The sequence below is a fragment of the Pristiophorus japonicus genome, chromosome 18, assembly GCF_044704955.1.
Source record: "Pristiophorus japonicus isolate sPriJap1 chromosome 18, sPriJap1.hap1, whole genome shotgun sequence".
NCBI lineage: Eukaryota > Metazoa > Chordata > Chondrichthyes > Pristiophoridae > Pristiophorus > Pristiophorus japonicus.
Window position 1 is genome coordinate 15,784,833 of NC_091994.1, and position 26,937 is coordinate 15,811,769.

At 44.8% G+C, this 26,937-nt stretch overlaps 1 protein-coding gene across 2 annotated transcripts in view; it reads right to left on the reverse strand.

Annotated features, from left to right (window-relative positions):
• LOC139228567 (transducin-like enhancer protein 1) overlaps nt 1-26,937 on the reverse strand; it is a 158,188-nt gene that overhangs the window by 54,931 nt on the left and 76,320 nt on the right. The window contains exons 6-8 of one of the 2 annotated variants that reach the window (XM_070859692.1): nt 26,432-26,536; nt 10,917-11,115; nt 8,160-8,176 (exon numbers count right to left, since the gene is read on the reverse strand). In XM_070859692.1, coding sequence (XP_070715793.1) covers nt 8,160-8,176; nt 10,917-11,115; nt 26,432-26,536 — 321 coding nt within the window. The remainder of the gene's footprint in view (nt 1-8,159; nt 8,177-10,916; nt 11,116-26,431; nt 26,537-26,937) is intronic. The other variant, XM_070859693.1, reaches the window with a different exon arrangement.

The following is a 26,937-nucleotide window of genomic DNA, read 5'->3' on the forward strand; positions in this document are numbered from 1 at the left end:
CAATCTCACACTGCAATTTCAGACCAATTATTGAACTTACTGTCATTTACTCAAAATAAGTGCATTCCCAGTGTGGCTTAGAGACAATAATCACCATCTCTGAACCACAACGATCAGAAGACCACCCCCATATTCTCTCTCTCTCTCTCTTCCTTTCCCCCCCCCCCCCCAGCCTCTCCCACCCACACACAAAGTTCAACCCCCAGTCTGTGCTGAATTGACGGATCTCAGACAGTGAAGCAGCACTACAAATAGACTTGGGTTAAGCAAGGCCAAGGAATAGATTACGATGGATTCCATTCCTGAAAGGGGAAAATTTGCGGGACTAGGGAAAAGAGGAGGAGTGGGACTAATTGGATTGCTCTTTCAAAGTCCCAGCACACACACGATGGGCCGAATGGCCTCGTTCTGTGCTACAAGATTTTATACCTCCCCTAAGAGCAGCATAGAAAAAAATAATTTATATAGCGCCTTTCACGACCATCAGATGGCTCAAAGCGCTTTAGAGCCAATTAAGTATTTCTGAAGTGTAGTCACTGTTGTAATGTGGGAAATGCAGCAGTCAATTTGCACACAGCCATCGCCCACAAACAGCAATGTGATAATGACCAGATCATCTGTTTTTGTTCTGTTGATTGAGGGATAAATATTGGCTAGAACACCAGGGATAACTCCCCTGCTCATCTTCAAAACAGTGCCATGGGATCTTTTACATCCACCCGAGGGGGCAACCAGGGCCTCGGTTTAACACCTCATCCTCCGACAGTGCAGCACTCCCTCATCACTGCACTGGAATGGCAGCCTAGATTTATGTGCTCAAGACTCTGGAATGGGACTTAAACACACAACCTTCTGACTCAGAGGCAAGTGTGCTACCCACTGAACCACAGCTGAACGGCAGTTGCAGGCATTATTAACTCTTAAGCTGACAGTTCAATACCAGATACTAATACTGAAGGGCTGCATCAGGGCTGGAGGTTTAGGAACTAGCTGCCCCAGTGAGACAGACCATCATTTCATTGAACTGCAAGGGTTAAAAGCTTCGTCTGCATAGACAGAAGAGGGTTAAAAAATTTTATGCAACATTAGGGTTCGGGGACATTAAACTAAATGCCCATACCACAGCAGCTGTAAATTCATTTTCCCCTTTTCTGGTCCCATGATCATTGTGTACATTGAGGCAGCTAATTATTAATAAGGAAGGCAAGCATGCGTGACAGATGCACTACATCTCTGTCAACACATTCCCTGTGGGCAAAAAGACACCGTTTTGGCTGTTGTAGCTATTGTCAGGTCAAACATGATGGATCTCCAGTCTTTTGATTACATTCAAAGAGATCATTTTACCTTCAGCCCACAGTACTGTTATTTGCAAGGACAGAGGAATTCGGTACACAGGAGGAGGGAGCTACAGAGTTTAATCATTCTCAAAAAGTGACATGACCCAGTCACGTGCGATTTTCAACTTTATCCCAATTCCTTGGGTTCACATCAATCCGATTTCCAGTCAGTCTACATAGTTCAGTCCCACACAGCTTTTGTTTTCTTTTTAAAACTAAACATACACTCATCAGCTGGAAGCATTCCAGTCCGGGAGGAATGAGACACACTTGTACTTTGTACTAGCATCAACCAATCCCAGGTCACTGGGAGCCTTTTGAAGACAATCTCCGGTTGCCTGCTTATTGAATTCCTCTTTCCACACTTTCTACCCTCGGGCACTTGAGAGAATAACTGCAGCATGGCAGTTTGAGATGGATTGTGTATCCATTGGAATTTGGATTCCATATACCAAGGGCCTTTAGTCAATGGAAAGTGACTTTCAACCCTTTAGCTTGGGTAAGACTTCAATTATGAACCTGAAGTTGAAGATAATACAGCTTCAATACACCTGAACACAGGTTTTCTATAGGCACACATACACATTGAATACTTTGCAACATCAACACCCAAGTCTAGTTAGACAATTTAGTTTAAGCAAAGAGCCAGAGGCAACTGGAGGAGAATTCATTTTGCTCTGAGAGTTATGATGCTCTGGGATGCACTGCCTGAAAGCGTAATAGAAGCAGATTCAATAGTAACTTTCGAAAAGGAATTGGATATATACTTGGAACAGAAGAACATTTTCAGGACTATGGGGATAAAGCAGGGGAATGGGACTAATTGGATAGCTCTTTCAAAGAGCTGGTACAGGCACAATGGGCCGAATGGCCTTCTCTGCTGCACGATTCGAAGATTCCAAGTTCAAGTGTGCTCGGCATTAGAAAGCTGGTGTTGTTAAGCGTTATCTTTAATTTTAAAAAGCTGTTCAATAAAGTGTAGTGTGAAGTTTGCAAAGAAAGATGAGGGGGGGGGGGGGGGGGAAAGCAATGTTACTTTAAAACATTCATTTCATTAACACCGACTAAAATTCTACCACTAACCATTCTGGCAAATTAAACTACTTCAAATACAGTCTACTCCCAATAACAACGCAGCTATTTATGCTAAAAAAAAAATCTCTAATCATTTGAATGTAAATAACAGTTGAAAATCACATGGGAATTCAAAACTAAAAAAAAAAGTGAATTATCAGACAATTTAAAATTAAGGCACTTTTTCCAATCAAGAAGTTAGGTCCTAACTGGGCCAAGGAAGTGGGAACTCCTCATGTAGGGAGTCCCCACCCAAGGGACTGTCCCCGACATCATGGGCCTTGTAAAGAACATAAGTAGGAGGAGGAGTAAGCTATTTGGCTCCTCGAGTCTGCTCTGCCATTCAATAAGATCATGGACTCAGCTCCACTTCCCTGCCCGCTCTCCGTAACCCTTTACTCCCTTATCGCTCAAAAATCTATCCCTGCCTTAAAATATATTCAATGCCCCAGCCTCCACAGCTCTCTGGGACAGAGAATTCCACAGATTTACAACCAAGAGAAGAAATCCCTCCAGATCAGTTTTACATGGGCAGCCCCTTATTCTAAGGCTATGTCCCCTAGTTTTAGTTTCCCTTATGAGTGGAAATATCCTCTCTACATCCACTTTGTCGAGCCCCACATTATATCTTACATGTTTCAATAAGATCACCTCTCATTTTTCTGAACTCCAATGAGTAAAGGCCCAACCTGCTCAACCTTTCTTCATGTCAACCCCCTCATCTCCAGAATCAACCTAGGGAACCTTCTCTGAATAGCCTCCAATGCAAGTATATCCTTCCTTAAATACAGAGACCAAAACTGTTCGCAGAGGTATCTGTCTTACAAGATCATCCGGGAAATCCCCCAAAACAGAGGACACCCAGAGCAATCCATCAAAATTCCAGGCTTAAATATTCAAATTTATAGGGAGCATTTAGTGTGCAGCTACCAGTCGAAAACTATTAAACTTGTCGTACAAGTACGCCCTAATTAATTGAGCTTCTCATTGTGCACAGCAAGGTTCCACAAACAGCAATGGGATGGATGACCAGATAATCGGCTGTCGGTGGTGCTGGTCAAGAGAAAGATGGCGAGGACACTGGAGAATTCCCTGGTCTTCTTCAAATAGTGCCACTGGATCTCTTCCATCTTCCTCAACAGGGAGATGGGGCTTCGCTTCAAAGTCTAATCCAAAAGAAGTTTCTGAAATTCCACAGTCCACCCTCCGCTCCCCAACCCCAGGCTAGAGGGGCACTGCTCTGACTCTGAAGTTGTAGGCCTAGTTCTTGCCAACAGTAATAGCTTTAAAAACCAAATCAAGATGAGGGCGAGGAAGCCTCATCCCAATGTCATAGCGCTCTCGCCTGTGAATTTGAAGTGGTGGTTTAAGCTTTAATCCAGAACATGAGCACAAAATGTAGACAGCCAATACAGGGCTGATGGATTGTTGCGTTGTAAACGGCACCATCTTTCAGATGAGATTTTAAAGCGGCTCCCTATTCGTGTGGGTGTAAAAGGCGCCATGACATTATTGAAAAGGACAAAAAATGGAATTCTTCCAATGCCCTGGCTAACAAGCGTCCATAATGAGAGAAAATAATTTGGCTATTTACCTCATCCCTGTCTGTGGATTCTTGCTGTGCACAAACTGACTGCCAGATTTTACCGACATGACAGTGACTACACTCCAAAAGTAATTCATTGAATGTGAAGCACTTTGCGATGTCGCACTCCATTGGCTACTTTTACGACTATATTTGAGAGCAGCTCCTTGCCTGCAATTAGAATTCCATTACCATTGCTCACAGAATGCTGGATGAATAATGGGAGCGATTCTGGGAAGATTGCTCAGCTGTGGTTTTTAAAATGAATGCAATGGTCATAAACTATGCCAAGGGGCTCTTGTACACTCTCCCATCAGCCACAAATTGGAGAACGATTGCACAAGTACAGATAGTCCTTTTCGACCAGATCTTCACTGAACCAAAGATAGCTCAGGTCAGAAAAGCTTAGCGCTTGCCTGTACGGGAAATGCATTTGATCCACAATAAAGCACAGAAGCTGAAGCTTTTAGAAACGGAAAAAGGAATGCAGAATATTGCAGGCTTTTTGGAGCAAAAAAGATGTTTTGGCCACTGATTGTTCTCACAGGTTATTATAAATATGAAGCTTTATATGGTCGGAAACTCCACTACTTGCACGCAGTTTTACATAACATATGAGCAGGAGTAGGCCATACTGCCCTCCGAGCCTACTCCACAATATCATGGATGATCTGATCATGGACTCAGCTCCACTTCCCTGCCCACTCACCATAATCCCTTCTCAAAAATCTGTATGTTCGCCTTAAATATATTCAATGACCCAGCCTCCACAGCTCTTTAGGGCAGAAAATTCCATAGAGTTAAAACCCTCAGAAGAAATTCCTCCTCATCTCAGTTTTAAATGGGCAGACCCTTATTCTGAGACTATGTTCCCTAGTTTTAGTTTCCCCTGCATCCTCCTTGTCGAGCCCCCTTATCATATGTTTTGATAAGATCACTTCTCATTCTTCTGAACTCCAATGAGTATAGACCCAACCTACCTTCATAAGTCAACCCCCCTCATCTCCAGAATCAACCTAGTGAACCTTCTCTGAACAGCCTCCAATGCAAGTATATCATTCTTTAAATCCAGAGACCAAAACTATACACAGTGCTCCAGGAGTGGCCTCACCAATACCCTGTACAGTGTAGGACTTCGCTGCTTTTATACTCTACCCCCCTTCCATTTGTCTTCCTGATTACTTGCTGTACCTGCATACTCACGTTTTGTGTTTCATGCACAAGGACCCCCCAGATCCTTCTGTACTGCAGCACTTTGCAATTTTTCTCCATTTAATTTTTTTTTTACTGCCAAAGTGAATACCTCACAGTTACACACTAGTTGCCAGGAAGTTTTACTCTTCCACCTCAAGTGGTAACCAGAGCAACCACAATCACCTTGATCAAGTTACTGGTGTGTCACATTAGGTCTCGATGATCAATACAAATGAATTGATCAGCTGTCGGAATGCTCCTACTATCCACCGTTAAAAAGGAAGTCCACTTCGATAGACCCTCACATCAAGTCTAAAAGCCACGTGAACTCAGTCTCCAGAATTCAATTACAAGTTGGGGAACACCCAAACATAATTTGGACATCTAGGGCTGGATGTTCGCTGCATTGCCGCCTCTGTTCACGCCACAGTGTGGCGGTAATGGAGGCAGCAATGGTTTCTGGGTGCAAATGTTACCACCCCGAAATGAGCAGAATCGAAAATCCAGCCCTTAAATCTCCACTATACTTTTCTCGGAGCCTGTGTTGAACAAGGCACATGTCATCACTTCCATGAAGTGGCCAAGTTGCTGAAAATTTTCACCAAGTGGCATTGCTGAATTGTAACATCTGAAGTTTCATAGAAATGCAGCCATCAACCTGCTTATTAGGACCTTCCATGCTCCAGACACATGGTGGGGGGGGGGGGGGGGGGGGGTAGTAATTTAATCTAACACCACAGGGATCAAGTGGAACAGGGGTTTTACACTCCGACCAATATTATTCCCCATTGACTTCAATGTACAGTAAAATATATGAGTGCTCAAAACCAGCATTGAACCCAATCCTGTCAGTGTCCCAATGGGCGGCTTAGGTTCAAATTGTCCCCGTTATGTCAGGACTGATCATTTAAAAACAGAGCTGCCCTGCAGACTAAAGGTGTGCATTTCTATCCAGTTACAGTTGAACCCCACTCTCCCAGGCAATGTGCAGCGGAATTTTAAGTATGATAGTGAGCCCTAACCAGGATTGGGTAGAGAGAGTGTGAGAGATGGAGGCTAACTGGATTGAAGGATTCAGTTTTAAATATGTACATGTGAAGAACGGATATCTCCATTAGGGACAAGGACATGTTAGAATCCCAATAAAGCAGGAAACTACTGCCGGGGTAGTGCAAGAGAGACAATGTACAGGTGGCCTTTCACCAACCTGGACTTTGCAGGGTGAAATTGCGCAACTTGTGAATTTCATAACGAGTTTCCATTGGTCATGTTACTGGATTTTCTTTCAAGTTATTACAACATAAATATTCAGTGTAGCAAGCTTTATAGCTTCCAACCGATAGTCCTTGGATCACATGCACCTCCTGCCCCCACCCAGAGTCCTGCCATTCTGGCTTCGAAGTCAAGCAATTCAGTCTTACTCATGCTGAAATTTCACTTTTGTGGCCCTATATTTGAAAAGGGTTGTTTTTAAAGCACTCTTGCCTCATTACTTGATAAATCCTAAATCAAAGCACCCATTAAAATAAGTTAGAAATATATGCAAGTTAATGGGAACATGGATTTAAATATTACGTGGGCCCCAAGTCGCCACAGTGCACACGTATGTGGCCCCTGAAGACTAAAGCTTGGAGAACCCTGCTTTAAAGCCCTTGTGGAATTGTTATTCTCACATCCGATACAAAAATCAGAATTCTGTTGGAAGAGTATTGTGAACCCTTCATTGGCAAGGTAAAGCATTCTGCTGTACCTTCCTCAGAATATCTATTGCGCGGGGATCTTTCTGCTTGCAATAAAATAAGACTGGAAATCCATACGACGACTACAATGTAGTAAACGTTCCAAGACTCTTCACAGGAGCGTTATCAAACATGTGGCACTGTGCCACAAGCAGGTGACCAAAAGCCTGATCAGAGATAAAATCAGAAATTTACAGTACAGAAAGAGGCCATTCGATTCATTGCGTCTGTGCCAGCCGACAAAGAGCTATCTGGACCGACATGGCGGGAGCTGCCTGTCTTTTACCAGGAAATCATCAGGGTCCTGGTAAAAGACAGGACCCTGATGAGGTCGCCTCCAAGCGCAGTTCTCCCCGGTCTGAAGCGGCGACTGTCCTTTGAGAGCCGCTGCTCAGGAATCCATACCTCCACGAGCGTGGTTTTAGTTGGCAGGCGGACGAAAGGGCTGTGTTTGGCAAGGTGACCAGGGTCAGGGACCTGCTGGATGGCAGAGGAACGGGCTGGATGGCATTGGAAGAGCTGGCACAGCGCCTATCCTGAGCCAACGTCTGGCACGCGGCCAATGCCACAGAGTCGCTAAAAACAGCACTGGGCCAAAAAAAAGCTATTCAGCCTAATCCCACTTTCCAGCTCTTGGTCTGTAACCCTGTTGGTTATAGCACCAAGAGATAGTTTTAAAAAAAAAACTCATACCAAGGGGAATTTAATTTTTATTTTATTTATAAAAAAAAAACTCCTAGGGGAATATTAATGAAGCAAATTTTAAATTCCTGCCTCGGGAGAGGAACCAGTCTACGCATTAGACCTCAATGCGGACCAGTATCCTATTGAGGGGCAACATTTATGGCGATCTTTGACTTTGAATGCCAAGCTACCATCTCATGTGCCAACAGGAGTTACAAAGCATTAGCTAAACATTTGATTCAGCTTCCATAAGCCTTTCAGGCCATTTGCCAAACGCCAGCTCACACTCCCCCCTCCAAAAGACGACATTTGAAAATAATTTTGATACCATTTCCCACGTTTGTTACACACGGCACACTGAATGCAGCTTTTTAAATTCTCTGCCGATTTACATTTCAAACACCATCGTACCTTGGCATAGCTCCAACCTAGCAACAAGAGGAGCCACCAACCCTTCATTATTCATTTATGGGAACAATCGTGTTGTTTGACCTCCCAAGTTTCCTTCATAAAATGGATAGCAACAAAAACGTGACTACTTACTGAGCCTTGATCTCTGTCTGACTCCGTTGAAAGTACGCCAGACCATGAGGGACACAAGAGGAACAAAAACCAAGTTAGTCATTTGCCCTTCAGTATACACATCATGTAAAACACAATCCATTCACTTTGTTTCATGATTACACAACAGAGGAAATGGCAAGCACAAAATCAGGCCAATTCAGCCCTCTTGTACTCCATCTCCCACTGCAACATCCAGCTGAATTTTTAAATGTTATGAGGTAACATTAGGGGTGCGGTAGCATAGTGATCATGTTACTGGACTAGTAAGTCAGAGACCTGGAGCAATAATCTGGAGATGAGTGTTCAAATCCCACCATGGCAGCTGGGGAATTTAAATTAATTTAATTAAATAAATCTGGAATAAAAAGTTAGTGCCAGTAATGGTGACTACAAAACTACCGAATTATCGTAAAAACTCATCTGGTTCACTAAAGGCCTTTAGGGAAGGAAATCTGCCGCCCTTACCCGGTCTGGTGACTCCAGACCCACAGCAATGTAGTTGACCTTTAACTGCCCTCTGCGGTTCAAGGCAGCAGCTCACCACCACCTTCTCGGGGATAATTAGGGATGGCAATAAATGCCAGCCTTGCCAGCGACACCCACATCCCATGATGGGAATCCCAATAAGGGAATTAAGGGTTACGGGGAGCGGGCGGGTAAGTGGAGCCGAGTCCACGGCCAGATCAGCCATGATCTTGTTGAATGGCAGAGCAGGCTCGAGGGGCTCGATGGCCAACTCCTGTTCCTAATTCTTATGTTCTTATGAATGAATTTAAAAATATATATATATTGAGGCTTGTGACAGCAGCAGACAAACACGCCTCACACACAACCTCGCTGCCTGGCATCCCAATGAATGCATCGACCTGCTAACTTCAAAACTGGTCAATGCCCTCACCAACAGCACCCGCACTGCACAGAGCAAGCTTCTTCCACTATCACGCCTGAAATTATTCTAAACCTTTAATCGCCCCTTTGAATAAAGAGGGTCATCCTCAATTTAAATAATGCCGCAGTCTCCCGCCTTATAGTAAACCCTGAATATTTTTTAAAATATCATTTAACGCAATATAATCAGAAGTCCCCACTTCACTCTGAACTGTACAATTTGATTTCCTCTAATCTTTCCTCATAGATCATCTTTCTCACACTTAGGATCAGTCTTCCCTCTAATACTCCGTATTACCGTAAAAAAAAAATTTTTTAAGTGGTTGGAAATGATCAATGGACAGGGTAATTATGTAATTGTGTTCAATGGGGTGAATATCTACCTCATTGAATTTTTCCATCTATGACTGATGTCACCTTTCCTCACCAATCTTGCCTACTTTGTTCCTTCCCCTTGAACCCCTTGTAGACTGCCACAGAAACGGGCCATTCAGCCCATCAAAAGCTGTTCCTCTACATGAGCCACCCTGTCAATATTCCTCTTTCAAGTAACTATCTAATTCACTTAAAAAATAAAATAAATATCTTCATTTTAAACAAAGGTTTACTGCGGAGAACTTCACATTCTAACCACCCTTCTGTGTCAACAATTTGTTTTTAACCTCAAGCTTAATTCTTACATTTGTGCCAGTTCATAACTGCCTCGTGTCCAGTGGAAATAAAGCGATCACTATTTACCTGATCAGAACCCTTCCATCACCTTGAAGTATCCAGTCATTTCTTAGCCTCAGTTGTAGTGAAACAAACCCCAACTTCTCAGGTGCCTCTTAACTGCAACCCCCTCATCCCTGGTAACATCTTTGTGAATCTGTGCTGTGCCTTCCATTGCTTTTGCACTTGTATTATACTGAGGTACATAATGCTGCAACTGGGGCCCCAAGGACTTGGACAGGTTCAACATTACCTTCTTGCTTTTGTATTTTATGTCTTGTAGTCTTACCCACTTGTCCTGCCAAATCTAGTGACCTATTTGTTTGCACGCCAAGATCCCTCCGCTCCTCTAGTCCCTTTAAAACCGTACAATTTAAGGTGCATTTCTTTCCCTGGCCTTCCTTCCAAAATGTTGGGACTTCACGTTTGTCTATAAATCGAGCTGTAGCTGCCAAATGGCACTTTTCCGAAGGGATGTTGTTAACCAAGTCCGAACGGACGTAGGGAACCTGGGCCGAGAATCTTTTGTTGTCAAGCAGCCAACCCCTTCCTGGAAAATGTGCCCAAGGGGTTATCTTGAGAACATTGGGGCTTACTTGCCAGAGAGGTTGAGTTCTCAGGGCTCATGTGGTTGGGAGCCATTTTCTGCAACTTTATCTTTTGTCAGCTACTCCGTAAAGCCACAGACATCGGAGGAGCCCAAAGCTACTTTCAACTTTATGCTACAAGGTCAGTGAAGTCCCACGCTGGGAATTTTCCAGTGATTTCTCCTGATCATCCGCGGAAACAGTGGCAGATCAGCGGAAACCCGGTCTATGCAGTTTATCAGACGTTACAACTGATCTCCCGCCAAAGATATGGTGGCGATTGGCAGAACATGACACTTGAGCGCGGGTGCTAACAGCACGACAAAGGACAGAGCGTCACACCTCACACAGGCATCACGTTAAAATCCCCCCACCTAGAGAGTAGCAATAACAAGAATTAAGAGCAGGAGTCGACCATTTGGTCCTTCGAGCCTGCTCCGCCATGCAATGAGATCGTGGCTGATCTGATCTTGGTCTCAACTCCACTTCCCCGCCCGCTCCCCAATCTCTCAACAGTTAGACTGCAGCTAAATAGGCAGGATGAGTTTACCTCTACGATGCTCCGCATCTTGATGATTCTTATCTTCTTTAAGCGCAAACTGAGGGTGAGCTGCAAGAGCGTTGGACAGGGCCAGGAGGCCCGAGCTTGCCCCGATTGAAGACATGGCAGGGAGCTGCAGTCCCGATGGATGAAGAGCGAGCGGGAATGGCGACGCATGATGGGAGAGCTGTTGGGGTTGGAAGTGGTGCTGTTCCAGACGGAGGGAGCAGGAAGGAAAAAACCATTAGAAATTAAACTCCACACACATTTATGCCCAACTTGCACAGCAAATCAAACCATCAACCACCCCCCCCACAAGTAGAATAGCATCCTAGAAATTTACAGCACAGGAGGTGGCCATTTAGCCCATCGTGTCCACGGCGGCCAACAAAGAGCTATCCAGCCTAATCCCACTTTCCAGCTCTTGGTCCATAGCCCTGTAGGTTACAGCACTTCAAGTGCACATCCAAGTACTTTTGAAAATGTGGTAAAGGTTTTTGCTTCTACCGCCCTTTCAGGCAGTGAGTTCCAGACCCCCACCACCCTCCGGGTGAAGAAATTTCCCCTCAAATTCCCTCTAAACCTTCTACCAATTACTTTAAAGCTGGTTGCTGACCCCGCGAACAGAAATAGGTATGTCCTATCCGCTCTACTAGGCCTCTCCATTTTACACATCAATAAAATTGAGGGGCCAGATAATAAAACGTGTTTGCATCAAGAATGATTGAATTTTATAATTTATAGTATCTAGCACTGCTGTCTCACAAGATCAGTAATTCTATCTGAGCAAAAGCAATATTATATAATTGGAGACAATATAAAATAAAATGGCATCTGCCCCAATGCAGGGACCCCTGTATCCCAAGTGATCTGGGGGGTGGGGGGCCACAATTACCATTTCTGATGATCAATCATAAGGTTTTGCACTTACCACACCATCACCAGTCAATACTGGATTACCTTGGTTGCCAGACTAAGATTTTATATATTTCAAAACGTTATTAAGGCTACAGTAAATGATCCACCAAGTTTTTAAATCATGAATGCAATAGCGACCTAATTAATGAAGACAGCTTAAGCTGGGGGCTTTCAATGGGCCTGCACCACCCCCAGCGTAAAACCGGCTGGCTTCTTCCTGACAGATGTTAATACATTGTTCAAAAGAGGCCATTCCTCAACACTTTAAGGCAAACATTTTAATGCTGTTTTCTTAATATGGTCCCTTAAGAGTTCAGAACACATTTGACAACTTTTAGGTGAAGTTAAATAGACCGCATCCACCATGCTGAGCACTGAAGAGAAGTCTGGGTAACATTTCTGATTGATTGAGATTATTTAGAGTGTTATCCCAGGAAAATTTATATAGGAGACAGCAGAGTGCGGAGCGAGCGAGAGAAAAAAAAAGAGTTATGGGGAGAAAGGCGATGATTTGGTTGGTACACTGGAATCTATGCTTGGATTACACATCGATTCAGAGTTCAATGGATTTCAACTTTTGTTATTTTGACCCATGTCAATCACCCACTGGGCTAAAGTCTGCTTTTAATTATTTTTAGGAAGCCCATTTAAAATGAGGCCTCGCTAGCCCCAGGCTTTTAGACGCCATTCTTTTCTCTTGTATACAGTCCCCTTACTTACAGCAGCTCCAGCACCAAGGCTGCCATCAACACTCCCTCAAGATGATGGATGTGATCCAGATGTTTGAAACCATGTCAAAGTGAAAACAAGCTTCATTTGGGGGGGGGGGGGGGGGGGGGGGGTGGCCGGCGGGAGAAGAGAGAAGAAATCCAACCACAGTCAGTAGGCCAGAAAATAATTACAATGACAACTCAGCTGAACTAGAACAGCAATGGAAATATGCAGACAAAAGGAGAATCTGGGTCAAATGTTGTGGTCTCGAACCAACCGTTTACCAATTACTACAACACTCTGCTTCAACTCATTCACAAAAGGAAGCCCGGTTAATCCCAAACTTTGGCAGCTGCCCACAAAGGAAATATGGAATGACGATCACAGAACCCTAGTCCGGTGATGTGTTTCTCGCTTATCTTCTTGCATCAGTAAATAGATTTTGATCTTTAAGCTCCCCTGCGCAATGTATGGTTTCTACAGTCCCGACGATAACCAGTGCACCATGTCACAAAGCCAAATCCATTGCAGTCTCAACACAAGTTTAGCAAAGGATTGTGATTTGATAGTCATGGTTGTTTAACAGGAACGGCCATACTAGTGGTAAATTAAAAAAAAGGGTGAAATGAAACACTTGATATCAGTGCAATTGAATGGTTGGCCAAAATCAGTCAGAAAACAGGCCACCAATATATTTGGTGCATTTTTAGCAAACTTTTACACAAACTGGAAAAACTCAGTCACATCTGATGTTAAGGGAAAAAAAAATAGCAGCTTTCACAACCACTTGATGTCTCGAAGTGCTTTACAGCTAATGAAGTACATTTGGAGTGTCGTCACTGTTGCCAATTTGCACACAGCAAGCTCCCGCAAACAGCAATGTGATAATGACCAGATACACTGTTTGTGTGTTTTGTTGATTGAAGGATAAATATCAGCAAGGACACCGAGAATAACTCCCCTGCTCTTCTAAATAGTGCCGTGGGATCTTTTACATCCACCCGAGGGCAGATGGGGCCTCGGCTGAACATCTCCTCCAAAAGACAGCACTCCCTCAGCATAGATTTGTGCCCCCACGTCCCTGGAGTGGAGCTTGAACCCACCACCTTCTGACTCAGAGGCAAGTGTGCTACCCACTGAGCCACAGCTGATAGAAGATTTGACGGGGATTCTCTGCCTTGTATGACTATCCTAGAAGTATTAGAATGAAGCAAATTTAGAAAAGCCATATACCTGTGAATATTAGAAAACTGGCCATTAATTCAAGCATTTACCACTTCAAATTCCAAATACAAAAAAGGTGTAAATCTGAAGGCTCACCCTCACATGGCAAGACAAAGATTTATTTTTAATTTTCAACTATTGAGATATCTTAAATATTACATTAACAGAGCCTTTTGAGGGTGGGGGTTATGCAAGCAACACTTAGTCTAACTGTTACAAAATATGCGTTAAATTAGAAAGGTTGTATTTTCAAAGACCACGAGTCGAACACCATGCATTTGCCAAAAGTAGCGTAGGGTGCATTCACCCATAACTTGCATTTCTATAGCACCATTAACCTTGTAAAACATCCCAAGGCACTTAAAGGTAGCTACAAAGTGGTTGCTGAGACGTTGAAAGATGGCATGTAAACAGGGCCAAAAGGCAGATAGATCTCCAGGCTCTTGCACTTGTATTCCTGGAGTATAGAAGCTCGAGGGGTGAGGCGTTTTAAGATTATTAAAAGGATGTGAGAGAGAGAGAGAGAGAGAGAGAGAGAGAGAGAGAGAGAGAGAGTACTTCCTTTGGTGAGGGACAAGGGGGCGTAACCTTAAAATTAGAGCTAGGCCGTTCAGGGGTGATGTCAGGAAGTACTTCACACAAACTCCCTCCCCCAAAAAGCTGTTGATGCTGGAGGTCAATAGAAAATGTCAAAACTGAGTGAAAGATGTGTGTTAGGTAAGGGTATTAATGGATATGGAATGAAGGCTGGTAAATTGAGTGAAGATACAGGTCAGCAATGATCTAATTGAATGGTGGAACAGGTTGGAGAGGCTGAATGGCCTCCTCCTGCTCCCAAATTGGCGAACCAAACAAACAGTTGGGAGCCTCATTATCCAATGCAAATCAGGATGCTATGACATGAATAGGATCCAAAACGCACCCATCGCCCCCGTGCTGACTGACCCACATTGGCTTCCAGTTAAACAACGCCTTAATTTCAAAATTCTCATCCTAATTTTCAAATCCCTCCATGGCCTCGCCCCTCCCCATCTCTAATCTCCTCCAGCGACCCCCCACCCCCCTCCCAACACAACCCCACCCAAAGATATCCGTGCTCTGCTAACTCGGCCCTCTTCCATCCCGGATTATAAAATCGCTCAACCATTGGTGGCCGTGCCTTCTGCAGCCTGGGCCCCAAGCTCGAACTCCCTGCCTAAACCTCTCAGCCTCTTTCCTCCTTCAACATGCTCCTTAAAACCTACCTCTTTGACCAAGCTTTTGGTCATCTGCCCTCATTTCTACTTATGCGGCTCGGTGTCAAATTTTCTCTCATAATATGCCTGTGGAACACCTTGTGACATTTCACTACGTTAAAGGCGCTATATAAATACAAGTACAAATACCTGTAGTTGGTGTTGTAGGGCCCCGATGCACCTTTGAAGTACCACTGTGCACGCTCCAACCATTGGTACTTGGCGCCGAACAACCCAATCAGGGGTCACTTAAAGGGACAGCTGCAGGCCAGTCTTTTTAAAAAAAACGACTTGTAAATTATTTTTATGGGGACACAAAAAAAAGCACCCCATCTCCCATTCCCTCCCTGATGAGTGAGCTTCTGTGGTCCTCCCTCATGATTCTCACCTATGCCCCCTGCCTTTAACTGCGCCGGCTGGCCCCCGTGGTTTGCCGTCAGATTTTTGGCCCTCTTCTCCCAACACAGGAGCAGGCTCTCTGCCGGAACGGCAGCGAGGCCCGACCACGAAAGGGAGAGTTCACACAGCATCATCACAGATGTATCCTGACCTGCAAGGCAGCAAGACATCCAAAGACATAAATACGCAAACAGCTCCCAGCTCTGATCGCAGCTCGTGGCAAAAGGTTATTCTGGCATCCCTGAAGTTAGAGGAGAATGAAAGGCCGTGTTCGTCTCTCAGGTCGGGTGGTTTAGGTAGTGAAGGCAGACAAAGATAGGGATAGCAAGCAAAACAAATAAATAAAGGACCTTAACAGATTGCGCAGAAAATGAACGTTTTACCCGACTGAGGCATAGTTTTAAAGCACATAAATCTCTCATTCCTCTTCGCACTAATCATACAATACAGAAGGAGGTCCTTCGGCCCATCATGCCTTTGGGAGAGTGATCCAATTAGTCCCACTCCCCTATTTCCCCATAGCCCCGCAAATTTGAGTGCGTCTTATGTTATGTTCAGCATTTTAAAAGACTGTTTAAAGTGAGACTGCGTTGCCACCTGGGGGAAATCTGCATCGTGGCTGCCTCGGATGGAGTATCTGTGTGGACCTTATACAGCAGACACCTCAAAGCACTGGAGAAATAACACCAACGCTGCCTCCGCAAGATCCTGCAGATCCACTGGGAGAATAGACGCACCGTCATGATCTCGATCAGGCCAACTCCTCAGCATCAAAGCACTGACCACACTCGACCAGCTCTGTTGGGCGTCCGCATGCCCGACACGAGACTCCCAAAGCAAGCGCTCTACTCGGAACTCAGACACCGCAAACGAGCCCCAGGTGGGCAGAGGAAATGTTTCAAGGACACCCTCAAAGCCTCCTTGATAAAGTGCAACATCCCCACCGGCACCTGGGAATCCCTGGCCCAAGACCGCCGAAAGTGGAGGAAGAGCATCCGGGAGGGCGCTGAGCACCTCGAGTCTTGTCGCCAAGAGCATGCAGCAAACCAATCCCACCCACCCTTTCCTCCAACCACTGTCTGTCCCACCTGTGAGACTGCAATTCCCGTATTGGACTGTTCAGTCACCTGAGAACACTGAGTGGAAGCAAGTCTTCCTCGATTTTGAGGGACTGCCTACGATGATGATGGGTCAGAGTTACACAACTCCCGCTCTCTACAATTAATCCGTTCTCTTCTGATGGGCATCACCAGAGTGCCTGAGCAGGGAGGGCAAGCCGACTGGAAACTAAACGTGTAAAAAAAAAAAATCAAGAAATTTCACAGAAGAGTATTTCCTAATATAGGACCCAGCTCCCTCCCCCTCCACCCTATGCAAATCACTGTCATTCTTTCTAATGGATGCCACCGGAGTGCCTGAGCAGAGATGACGGCTGAACATCAAATCTCATCACTGTTCAATCAAGATTAATGAAACAAATTGGCCTGTTAGATTGCTGAGATTTTAGATTGCAGAAGTAATTAAAAGACTAAATATTACACTTTACTCAAACAGGTCGTCATAGTATTACAGGAAACACCAGAGGGTTACACAAGATATATGGCACAGAAACAGGCCATTCAGCCCAACCAGTCCATGCCCGCATTTATGCTCCATTCGAGCCTCCTCCAGTCTTTCATCTAAATCTATCAGGATGACCCTTTATTCCCTTCCCCCTCGCATGCTTGTCCAGCCTCCCCTTAAATGCATCGATACTATTCACTTCAACCAGTCCCTATAGTAGCGAGCTCCACATTCTCACCACTCTTTGGGTTAAAAAGTTTCTTCTGAATTCCTTATTGGATTTCTTGGTGACTATCTTATATTGATGGCCTCTAGTTATGCTCTTCCCCACAAGTGGAAACATTCTTTTTGTATCCACGCTTTCAAAAACCTTTCATAATTTTAAAAACCATCATCATAGGCAGTCCCTCGGAATCGAGGAAGACTTGCTTCCACTTCTGAAGTGAGTTCTTTGGTGGCTGAACAGTCCAATACGAGAGCCGCAGACCCAGTCACAGGTGGGACAGACATTAGTCGAGGGAAGGGGTGGGTGGGACTGGTTTGCCGCACGCTCCTTCCGCTGCCTGCGCTTGGCCTCTTCATGCGCTCGGTGTTGAGATTCGAAGAGCTCAACGCCCTCCCGGATGCACTCTCTCCACCTAGGGCGATCTGCATCTGCGCACATTCTAAGGCTGAACTCCAGGATATGATCAACGTATTCACTGAGGCATATGAAAGCATGGGTCTTCCGCTTAACATCTAAGACAATGGTCCTCCACCAGCCTGTACTCGCCACACAGCACTGCCCCCGCAGTCATCAAGATTCACGGCGCGGCCCTCGACAACGTGGACCATTTCCCATACCTCGGGAGCCTCGTCAATAAAAGCAGACATTGTTGTGGAGATTCAACATCGCCTCCAGTGTGCCAGTGCTGCCTTCGGCTGCCTGAGGTAAAGAGTGCGAAGACCAGGCCCTAACATCTACCACTTAAAGACCATAATTATATTTCCCCCCCCCTGAAAAAAATAATGGATTGAAGGAAGTCTAACTTATTTTTCATATTATTATGCATAAAATCATATCATGGAAAGAAAAAATGCTAAATTACTGTAATGAAAGCAAGATGGAGATTCGTAAGAAACCTGGAAGCAGAAAAGAATAAATTGCCCTCAAGATTGTATCAAGTCAAAACTTCCCCTCAACTTGCCCTCACACTACTGGGACCATCAGTCCAGGTCCCACTTGCTGGCAACAAAGTCGTCCCGAAGAAACATAGAAACAAAGAAAATAGGTGCAGGAATAGGCCATTTGGCCCTTCGAGCCTGCACTACCATTCAATGTGATCATGGCTGATCATTCACCTCAGTACCCCTTTCCTGCTTTCTCCCCATACCCCTTGATCCCCTTAACCGTAAGGGCCATTTCTAACTTCATCTTGAATATATCCAATGAACTGGCATCAACAACTCTCTGCGGTAGGGAATTCCACAGGTTAACAACTCTGAGTGAAGAAGCTTCTCCTCATCTCAGTCCTAAATGGCTTACCACTTATCCTTAGACTGTGTCCCGTTTCTGGACTTGCCAAACAAACATCGGGAACATTCTTCCTGCATCTAACCTGTCCAGTCCCGTCAGAATTTTATATTTTTCTATGAGATCCCCTCTCATCCTTCTAAACTCCAGTGAATATAGGCCCAGTCGATCCAGTCTCTCATCAGTTCTCCCATCCCGGGAATCAGTCTGGTGAACATTCACTGCACTCCCTCAATAGCAAGAACATCCTTCCTTAGATTGAGACACCAAAACTGAACACAATATTCCAAGCCCTGTACAACTGCAGTAAGACCTCCCTGCTCCTATACTCAAATCCCCTAGCTATGAAGGCCACCATACCATTTGCCTTCACCGCCTGCTCTAACTGCATGCCAACTTTCAATGACTGATGTACCATGACACCCAGGTCTTGTTGCACCTCCCCTTTTCCTAATCTGCCATCATTCAGATAATATTCTGCCTTCGTGTTTTTGCCACCAAAGTGGATAACCTCACATTTATCCACATTATACTGCATCTGCTCACTCACCTAATCTGTCAGTCACCCTGCAGCCTCTTGGTATTCACTTCACAGCTCACACCGCCACCCAGCTTAGCATCATCTGCAAACTTGGAGATATTACACTCAATTCCTTCATCTAAATCATTAATGTATATTGTAAAGAGCTGGGGTCCCAGCACTGAGCCCTGCGGTACTCCACTAGTCACTGCCTGCCATTCTGAAAAGGACCAGTTTATCCCGACTCTCTGCTTCATGTCTGCCAACCAGTTCTCTATCCACGTCAGTACATTATCCCCAATACCATGTGCTTTAATTTTGCACACCAATCTCTTGTGTGGGACCTTGTCAAAAGCCTTTTGAAAGTCCAAATGCACCACTTCCACTGGTTCTCCCTTGTCCACTACTAGTTACATCCTCAAAAAATTCCAGAAGATTTGTCAAGCATGATTTCTCTTCCATAAATCCATGCTGACTTGGACTGATCCTGTCACTGCTTTCCAAATGCGCTGCTATTTCATCTTTAATAAATGATTCCAACATTTTCCCCCACTACTGATGTCATCCAAACACAAGGACCAGAGACCAGAACCTTATACTTAATAAAGATCTCATATACAAGTGTTACAAATAAAAAATTAATGTGATCAAATTTTGCCATCCCTGGCTATAATTACCAGTTTTCTCTCTCCCTCCTTTGTTACATTAGCTACCCTCCAGTCCATAGGAACTGATCCAGAGTCGATAGACTGTTGGAAAATGATCAATGCATCCACTATTTCTAGGGCCACTTCCTTAAGTACTCTGGGATGCAGACTATCAGGCCCTGGGGATTTATCAGCCTTCAATCCCATCAATTTCCCACCCAATAAGGATTTCCTTCAGCTCCTCCTCCTTAGACCCTCGGTCCTCTAGTATTTCCGGAAGGGTATTTGTGTCTTCCTTCGTGAAGGCAGAAGGAAAGTATTGGTTCAACTGGTCTGCCATTTCTTTGTTCCCTATTATAAATTCACCTGAATCTGACTGCAAGGGACCTACGTTTCTCTTCACTAATCTTTTTCTCTTCGCATATCTATAGAAGCTTTTGTAGTCAGTTTTTATGTTCCCAGCAAGCTTCCTCTCGTATTCTTATTGTCCCCCTCCTAATTAAACCCTTGATCCTCCTCTGCTGAATTATAAATTTCTTCCAGTCCTCAGGTTTGCTGCTTTTTCTGGCCAATTTATATGCCTCTTCCTTGGATTTAACACTATCCTTAATTTCTCATTAGCCATGGTTGAGCCACCTTCCCAGTTTTATTTTTACTCCAGACAAGGATGTACAATGGTTGAAGTTCATCCGTGTGATCTTTAAATGTTTGCCATTGCCTATCTGCCGTCAACCCTTTAAGTATCATTCACCAGTCTATTCTAGCCAATTCACGTCTCATACCATTGAAGTTACCTTTCCTTAAGTTCAGGACCCTAGTCTCGGAATTAACTGTCACTCTCCATCTTAAGAATCATAAGAACATAAGAATTAGGAACAGGAGTAGGCCATCTAGCCCCTCGAGCCTGCCCCGCCATTCAATAAGATCATGGCTGATCTGGTCGTGGACTCAGCTCCACTTACCCGCCCTCTCCCCGTAACCCTTAATTCCCTTATTGGTGAAAAATCTATCTATCTATCTTACCATATTATGGTCACTCTTCCCCAAGGGGCCTCACACAAGATTGCTAATTAGTCCTTTCTCATTACACATCACCCAGTCTAAGATGGCCAGCCCTCTAGTTGGTTCCTCGACATATTGGTCTAGAAAATCATCTCTAATACACTCCAGGAAATCCTCCTCCACCGTATTGCTACCAGTTTGGTTAGCCCAATCTATATGTAGATTAAAGTCGCCCACAATAACTGCTGTACCTTTATTGCACGCATCCCTAATTTCTTGTTTGCTGTCATCCCCAACCTCACTACTACTGTTTGGTGTTCTGTACACAACTCCCACTAGCGTATTCTGCCTTTTGGTATTCCGCAGCTCCACCCATACAGATTCTACATCATCCAAGCTAATGTCCATCCTTACTATTGCATTAATTTCCTCTTTAACCAGCAAGCTTATCAACCCCACCTCAGGTCCACGCACAATTACTCAATCATGCATTTCTCCCCCTCACCACCCATGGATCCACTATTTTAAAGCTAAATTCATTTCCCACCACCGCCCCACACCCCATAAATATGCAAGCAGTGCTAGAACAACAGAAAATGCTGGAAATACTCAGCAGGTCAGGCAGCGTCTGTGGAGAGGGAAACAGAGTTACTGTTTCAGGCCGATGTCCCTTCGTCAGAACTGGAAATGTAACAGATTTTTAAGCAAGTGCAGGGACAGGGAAAGCAGAAGAACGAACAAAAGGGAAGGTCTAGGAGGGGGTGGAAAGCAGGAGTGATTAAGTGACAAACGGAATGATGGTGCAAGGCTAAAGAAGGTGGTAATGGTACAAGTTAACAAAAGATGAGTCTAGATAGGGTGTAAATGGAGGTGGCAGAATCATCAACAGCTGCTGTAGGAAAGAGGGGGGGAAAAAAACACGGGCAGAGTTTATGGTTTGACATTGTTGAACTCGATGTCAAATCCAGAAGGCTGTAAAGTGCCTAAACGAAAGATGAGGTGCTGTTCCTCGAGCTGATGTTGAGCTTCACTGAAACAAACAGTGCTACATTCAACTTTAGTGGGTGTACTGCTCAGTCAGACTAATGCAGACCATGTCGGCAACTTGGAAAGAAGTCATCTGGTTCACAAGTCTCTGCTGCACTTTCTACTAGCGGAGGAGCAGGGTAGCGAGCGCCCCAAGCAACCTCGAAAGCAGCATCAATTTGCGAAGGAGGAGAGCGGCATGCGTTAGAGTGAAAAGGAAGTATGCAAATAAAAAAAAACTTGAACCATCAGAAACAAGGCTCAACCACCAGACATCTGTCCTTGAGACACGGAGACCAAACCCCAAAAGCTGCACGTTGGGAGATATAGAATGCTTTTTGTAGATACATTATAACCGCAAATACCAACTGCCATGCAAATTAAAGTCAGAATGAAATGGTTAGAGAGGAATCCTTGAAATGGGACTGCATGTTACAACTCCTGCCTCGCCACCATCGCAAAGCAAAGCACCACCAGGCTCCTCATTCATGAAATCTACCACAAACCCAGCATTACCATTGTACTGAGCATTTCACTCAATTTAAAAAGCCACATTCAGGGAGTCGTAATAAGCTGCATGCAATGGTAAATTCCCACACCATTTCCATTTGCAAGACATTAGCAAATATTGCTGGGACTGTTGCAGAAAGGCTCCATCTGTTGAACACGGGCAGGGTTCTGCACATTTTGTAATTTGAAACAGACCCAGTTAGAAAGCGCAGCTTGTGAGAGAGAGAAGGGGTCAAAACGTTTCTTCCCTTTCCTTCTCCCATCTGCCCCACTCCTTGCTGGGCCATGCATCAACTGTGGGAGAAGGGTAACTATTCTGCTTCTTGGCCTCTTCCCAACACCATCGCGCAGGACACGGGACTGCAAAAGGTTGGTGTCCACTAGTCAATTTCAGAGGCACCTCACCATCTCCGGACAACCACCCAGCTGAGATCATGAACTTGAAAGGGAGAGGAGGTGGGAAACAGAATTATATCTCCCACCAAATGGCCTATTAAAAGCCGCACTCTCTCAGGATGCAGCATTTCAAAAGATTTTTTTAAAAATAAACATTCCTTTCATACTTTCTACTTCCTTGTCCCCAGGAGGAAGAAATGCAGAGAGACATGCAAACAGAAACAACAGAGTGAATGCCAAGCACTGGGAGATTAACAGCGGTTAAGGACCCAGAATACAAAATCAGTTCAGTTTAATTGGATGACTCCACGACAATGGCATTGGATTTCCATTCCAACGCCCCAGTTTTATTGCAAGTAAATATTTGCAAGCAGTAACCTAGACCTGCAAGTTACAAACTACACCAGCACTCGGTCATCCACTGTCAAGCTGTGGCTCAGTGGGTAGCATTCTCGCCTCCAAGTCAGAAAGTCGTGGGTTCAAGTCCCACTCCAGACATTTGAACACAAAAAACTAGGCCAATAGTGCAGTGCTGAGGGAGTGCTGCACTGTTGGAGGTGCAGCCTTTCGGATGAGATGTTAAACCGAGGCCCCGTCTGCCCTCAGGTGGATGTAAAAGATCCCATCGCACTATTTCGAAGAGCAGGGGAGTTATCCTTGGCGCTCTGGCCAATATTTATCCTTCAATCAACATAACAAAAAAAAATTATTTGGTCATGATCACATTGCTGTTTGTGGGAGTTTGCTGTGTGCAAATTGGCTGCCGTGTTTCCCACATTACAACAGTGACTACACTCCAAAAGTACTTCATTGGCTGTAAAGCACTTCGAGACATCGTATATGAAGGTATACTAAGTGTTTAAGGCACAGCATTTGTTTTGTCGAGGGGCCATGGTTTGCAAGTAATCCAAACGTGGACATTATTTGTGCATTTTACTCGCGCTTTGGAGTCGACAATGAATCTGCCAATTCAATCCATTACCCCAATGTCCCCACCTCAAACCCTCTCCACAATCCTCCAAGGTAATCATGAATAATAGAACATTAACAAAAATAGAAATTTAAAATATTAAAAGCAGTGATTAAAATTTCATAGCTCAATTAATTTGTGTTTTCAGAAAAAGAAACCTTAAAGTTTTAAAAAAAAAACACAATTTAAAATATGTGACCCCATTGCTCTTTTTAAAATCTTTCAATTTTTTAATTAAATGTTGACATATTCTAATATATCATGTTAATTTAAAAGTTAAAAAAAATGACGGCACACTAAAGAGATATACACAAGTATTTTCTTTCCAATGTTAAATTGTTTCAGTTATTTGCTGAAGTATTGTCGACCAGGAGTGGACGGGACGAGTATTGGGGGGGCGGTTTGGGATTTTCCTTCTCCCCACTACTCCGTGTGGTCACAGCTCGCAGAGGAAGCAGGCGTCTCGCTCCGGCTAGAAGCAGCTCCAGGGCAGGTGATGGTCGAGGGCTTCCCCAGTCTCACAGCGGAGCCAGCCAAGTCCCAGCGGAGCGCTTACTGATCACGAGCTACATCACCGCTGCCCCATGCCCTCATTTCAAAAGACACGGTTCCTGCATCGCGAACACTTGGCGATTGGAGGGAGTGTTTCTCTGCATTTGAAGCAGCCTACATTCCCAGCTAACCCCAAGCTCACTCTCAGATACAAGAGGCACATCTGACACTGGCAAAAGTTACAAGCTACATACATATGCTCTTTTATATACAATTTACAACTATTCCCTGAACACCAAAGAGCTGACAAGCGTAACCATACATCAAAGCAACTTTGAAGCTGTACCCTCAGCCTTACTTACAAACCGAACAGAGGAAGTCCATTCCTTAATTTCACTTCCAACTGTCCCTCCAAACCCAGGAGCCACCCGAGAGCAGCGTATGCACAGTGCAAGGACTGCCTCAAGGAACAGCACATATAAACAAAGACAGGGTGGACGCTCAGAAGTTTCAGTGGCAGCTCGACAGAGACTGAAGTACAAACTTGTTTCTTGAACACATTTATTCTCCAGTTCAGTGACCAAGTGCATGCATTTCTGGGGAGAGAAGACATTTAGGGCCAACAGAAACGTGCATTTATATAGTGCCTTTCACATAGAAAAGTGCTCCAAGGCACTTCACAGACAAAAATAGTCACCATGCCAAAAAAGGAGATATTAGGTGGGGTGATCAAAAGCTTTGAAGAGTTGGGTTTTAATCAGGTTCTCAGAAGTCAAGGCGAAGCTGGGTACGTGGGATTAATCCACGAAAAAAAGAAGAACAAGCTAGCCGTTGATGGATTGTGTGTTCATCAAAGTGATCGACAGCATTGGGAATGGATAACTATCCATTCGGATTACCCGGCACTCCTGGCTATAGGTGCTTTATAGATTTCATGATTTGTTGTTGCCACCAGCTCCAGATCTGCAACATACAGCAAGTGAGAAACAGCGAGTGGGACGGACCAGACTTGGCGAGTCCCGTTGCTGGGGAGGAGCGAGGAACAAAAAAAAAACAAGCCGTCCCAGCAAGTTTACTTTGAGGTTGCTGCCAGCTGTGACAACACGTCAGGAGCCAGCAGCACTGCATCGCTGCTAAACTCAACATAGTGATTAGAGTCTCCCTCTCCTGTGCCCCCAAAACATAGCTCGACATGAAGGAGAATGGTCTTTACTTTTATATATATAAAAAAAAAAACAGGAAAAACTGCAGCTTGGAATAAATATACAAAACACACATGCAAGTTCACGAGTCCTCAAAAGTTAAACAGAGCTGCCAGTGAGGCGTTGGCTAGGCGAAGGGTGAGCAGTTTGCGGAGCAGGGTCGAGAGGCCATGTGCCCTATGCCTGCTCCTATTTCTTATCTTATGTGGGCTCCAGAGTGGAGAATGGGAAGGTTAGAGTTCAGGCTGCTCAGACCCATTCCATTCCTCTGCACATGGTTTGGATTTGACGAACTAAGATGACTTTGCACTGCCCCCTCGCAAATGGTCTCCGAGGTTTCTGTGCATGCTGACTGCCCCCCCCCACACAATCTCAAAATGGAGGATGCAAGGAAAAACTTAGTCTTGGGTTTGCACATTCCCTCCTTCCCCTATCCGCACCACCAAAAAGCACCTTAGTGGAATCATTTACATTGAGATTTTCTTCATGAAATGCACCAACAGAGCCAGGAAATGTTGAGCTTTCCACAGAACCAAGTGGGACGGCTGCTTTATCTGAGAGATGAGACAGCAGCACATTACACCCTTGAATAATGCAGCAGGATCGCCCAGTGTAGCCTGGGTGTCGACACAATCACTGTGCTGCATTGGTTTCTGTACTGAACGGACCCAACACAGCTTGCAGCTAGTGTACAAGCAAGGTTCTAAACTTCTCATTTTATTAGAAAAGAGGTGTTCCTAAATGGATCAGATAAAATGGTATCTGACTGCAGGAGAATTTTTTGGGAAGCAGATTTTGTGTCATAGTCCAGCCGTATGAAATGATTCAGGCTCAAATGATTCAGGGGGGGGGCGTCACCATTATTGGGAGGGAATCTCATCATCTCTTCTGAGGAGGGGGCGGCTCAACATTAAGGAAATCTCACCATCTCAGGGGAGTCTCACCATCATCTCCTCTCTAAGGGGGAGGGGAAGAGAGAGCGAGAGCGAGAACAGTCTCACCAGCTTTCTAAAGACGGGAGTTTCGTTATCTTTCTAGTGGTCGTCTCACCATCATCTCCTTTCTGGAGAGGTTGGGGGGGGGGGGGGGGGGGGGGAAGAGGGGGTGTCGTCTCATGCAAGAGGTGCCAGTTATGCAAAGCCTACAGCGCCCAAGTAAAAAAAGTCCATTGGAATAAAAGTCACAGGTATACATACTGGGGGTGGTAGAATAGGAAGTCCTCGGACCCCAATGGCAGCATTTAACTCGCCCATGGTCACTTGCTTTGCACGTTCTATGGTCTGGATTACCTGTTGTTGATGCTGGAAAGGTACCAAAAGGAAGACTGGTAAAATTGGATGGAATAAACCAATTCAATATATGCATTCGAAGTCTAGTAATAGGGTTAAGTCACCCTCAACAACTTGTATTTATATAACGCCTTTAACGTAGTGAAACGTCTCAAGGTGCTTCACAGGAGTACTGGAGACACAAAATTTGACACCGAGCCACACAAGGAGAAATTAGGACAGGTGACCAAATGCTTGGTCAAAGAGGTAGGTTTTAAGAAGCATCTTGAAGGAGAAAGAGAGTTAGAGAGGCAGAGAGATGGAGGCAGGGAATTCCAGAGCTTAGGGCCTAGGCAACAGAAGACACGGCCACCGATAGTTGAGCGATTATAATCAGAGATGCTCAGGAGGGCAGAATTAGAGGAGCACAGACA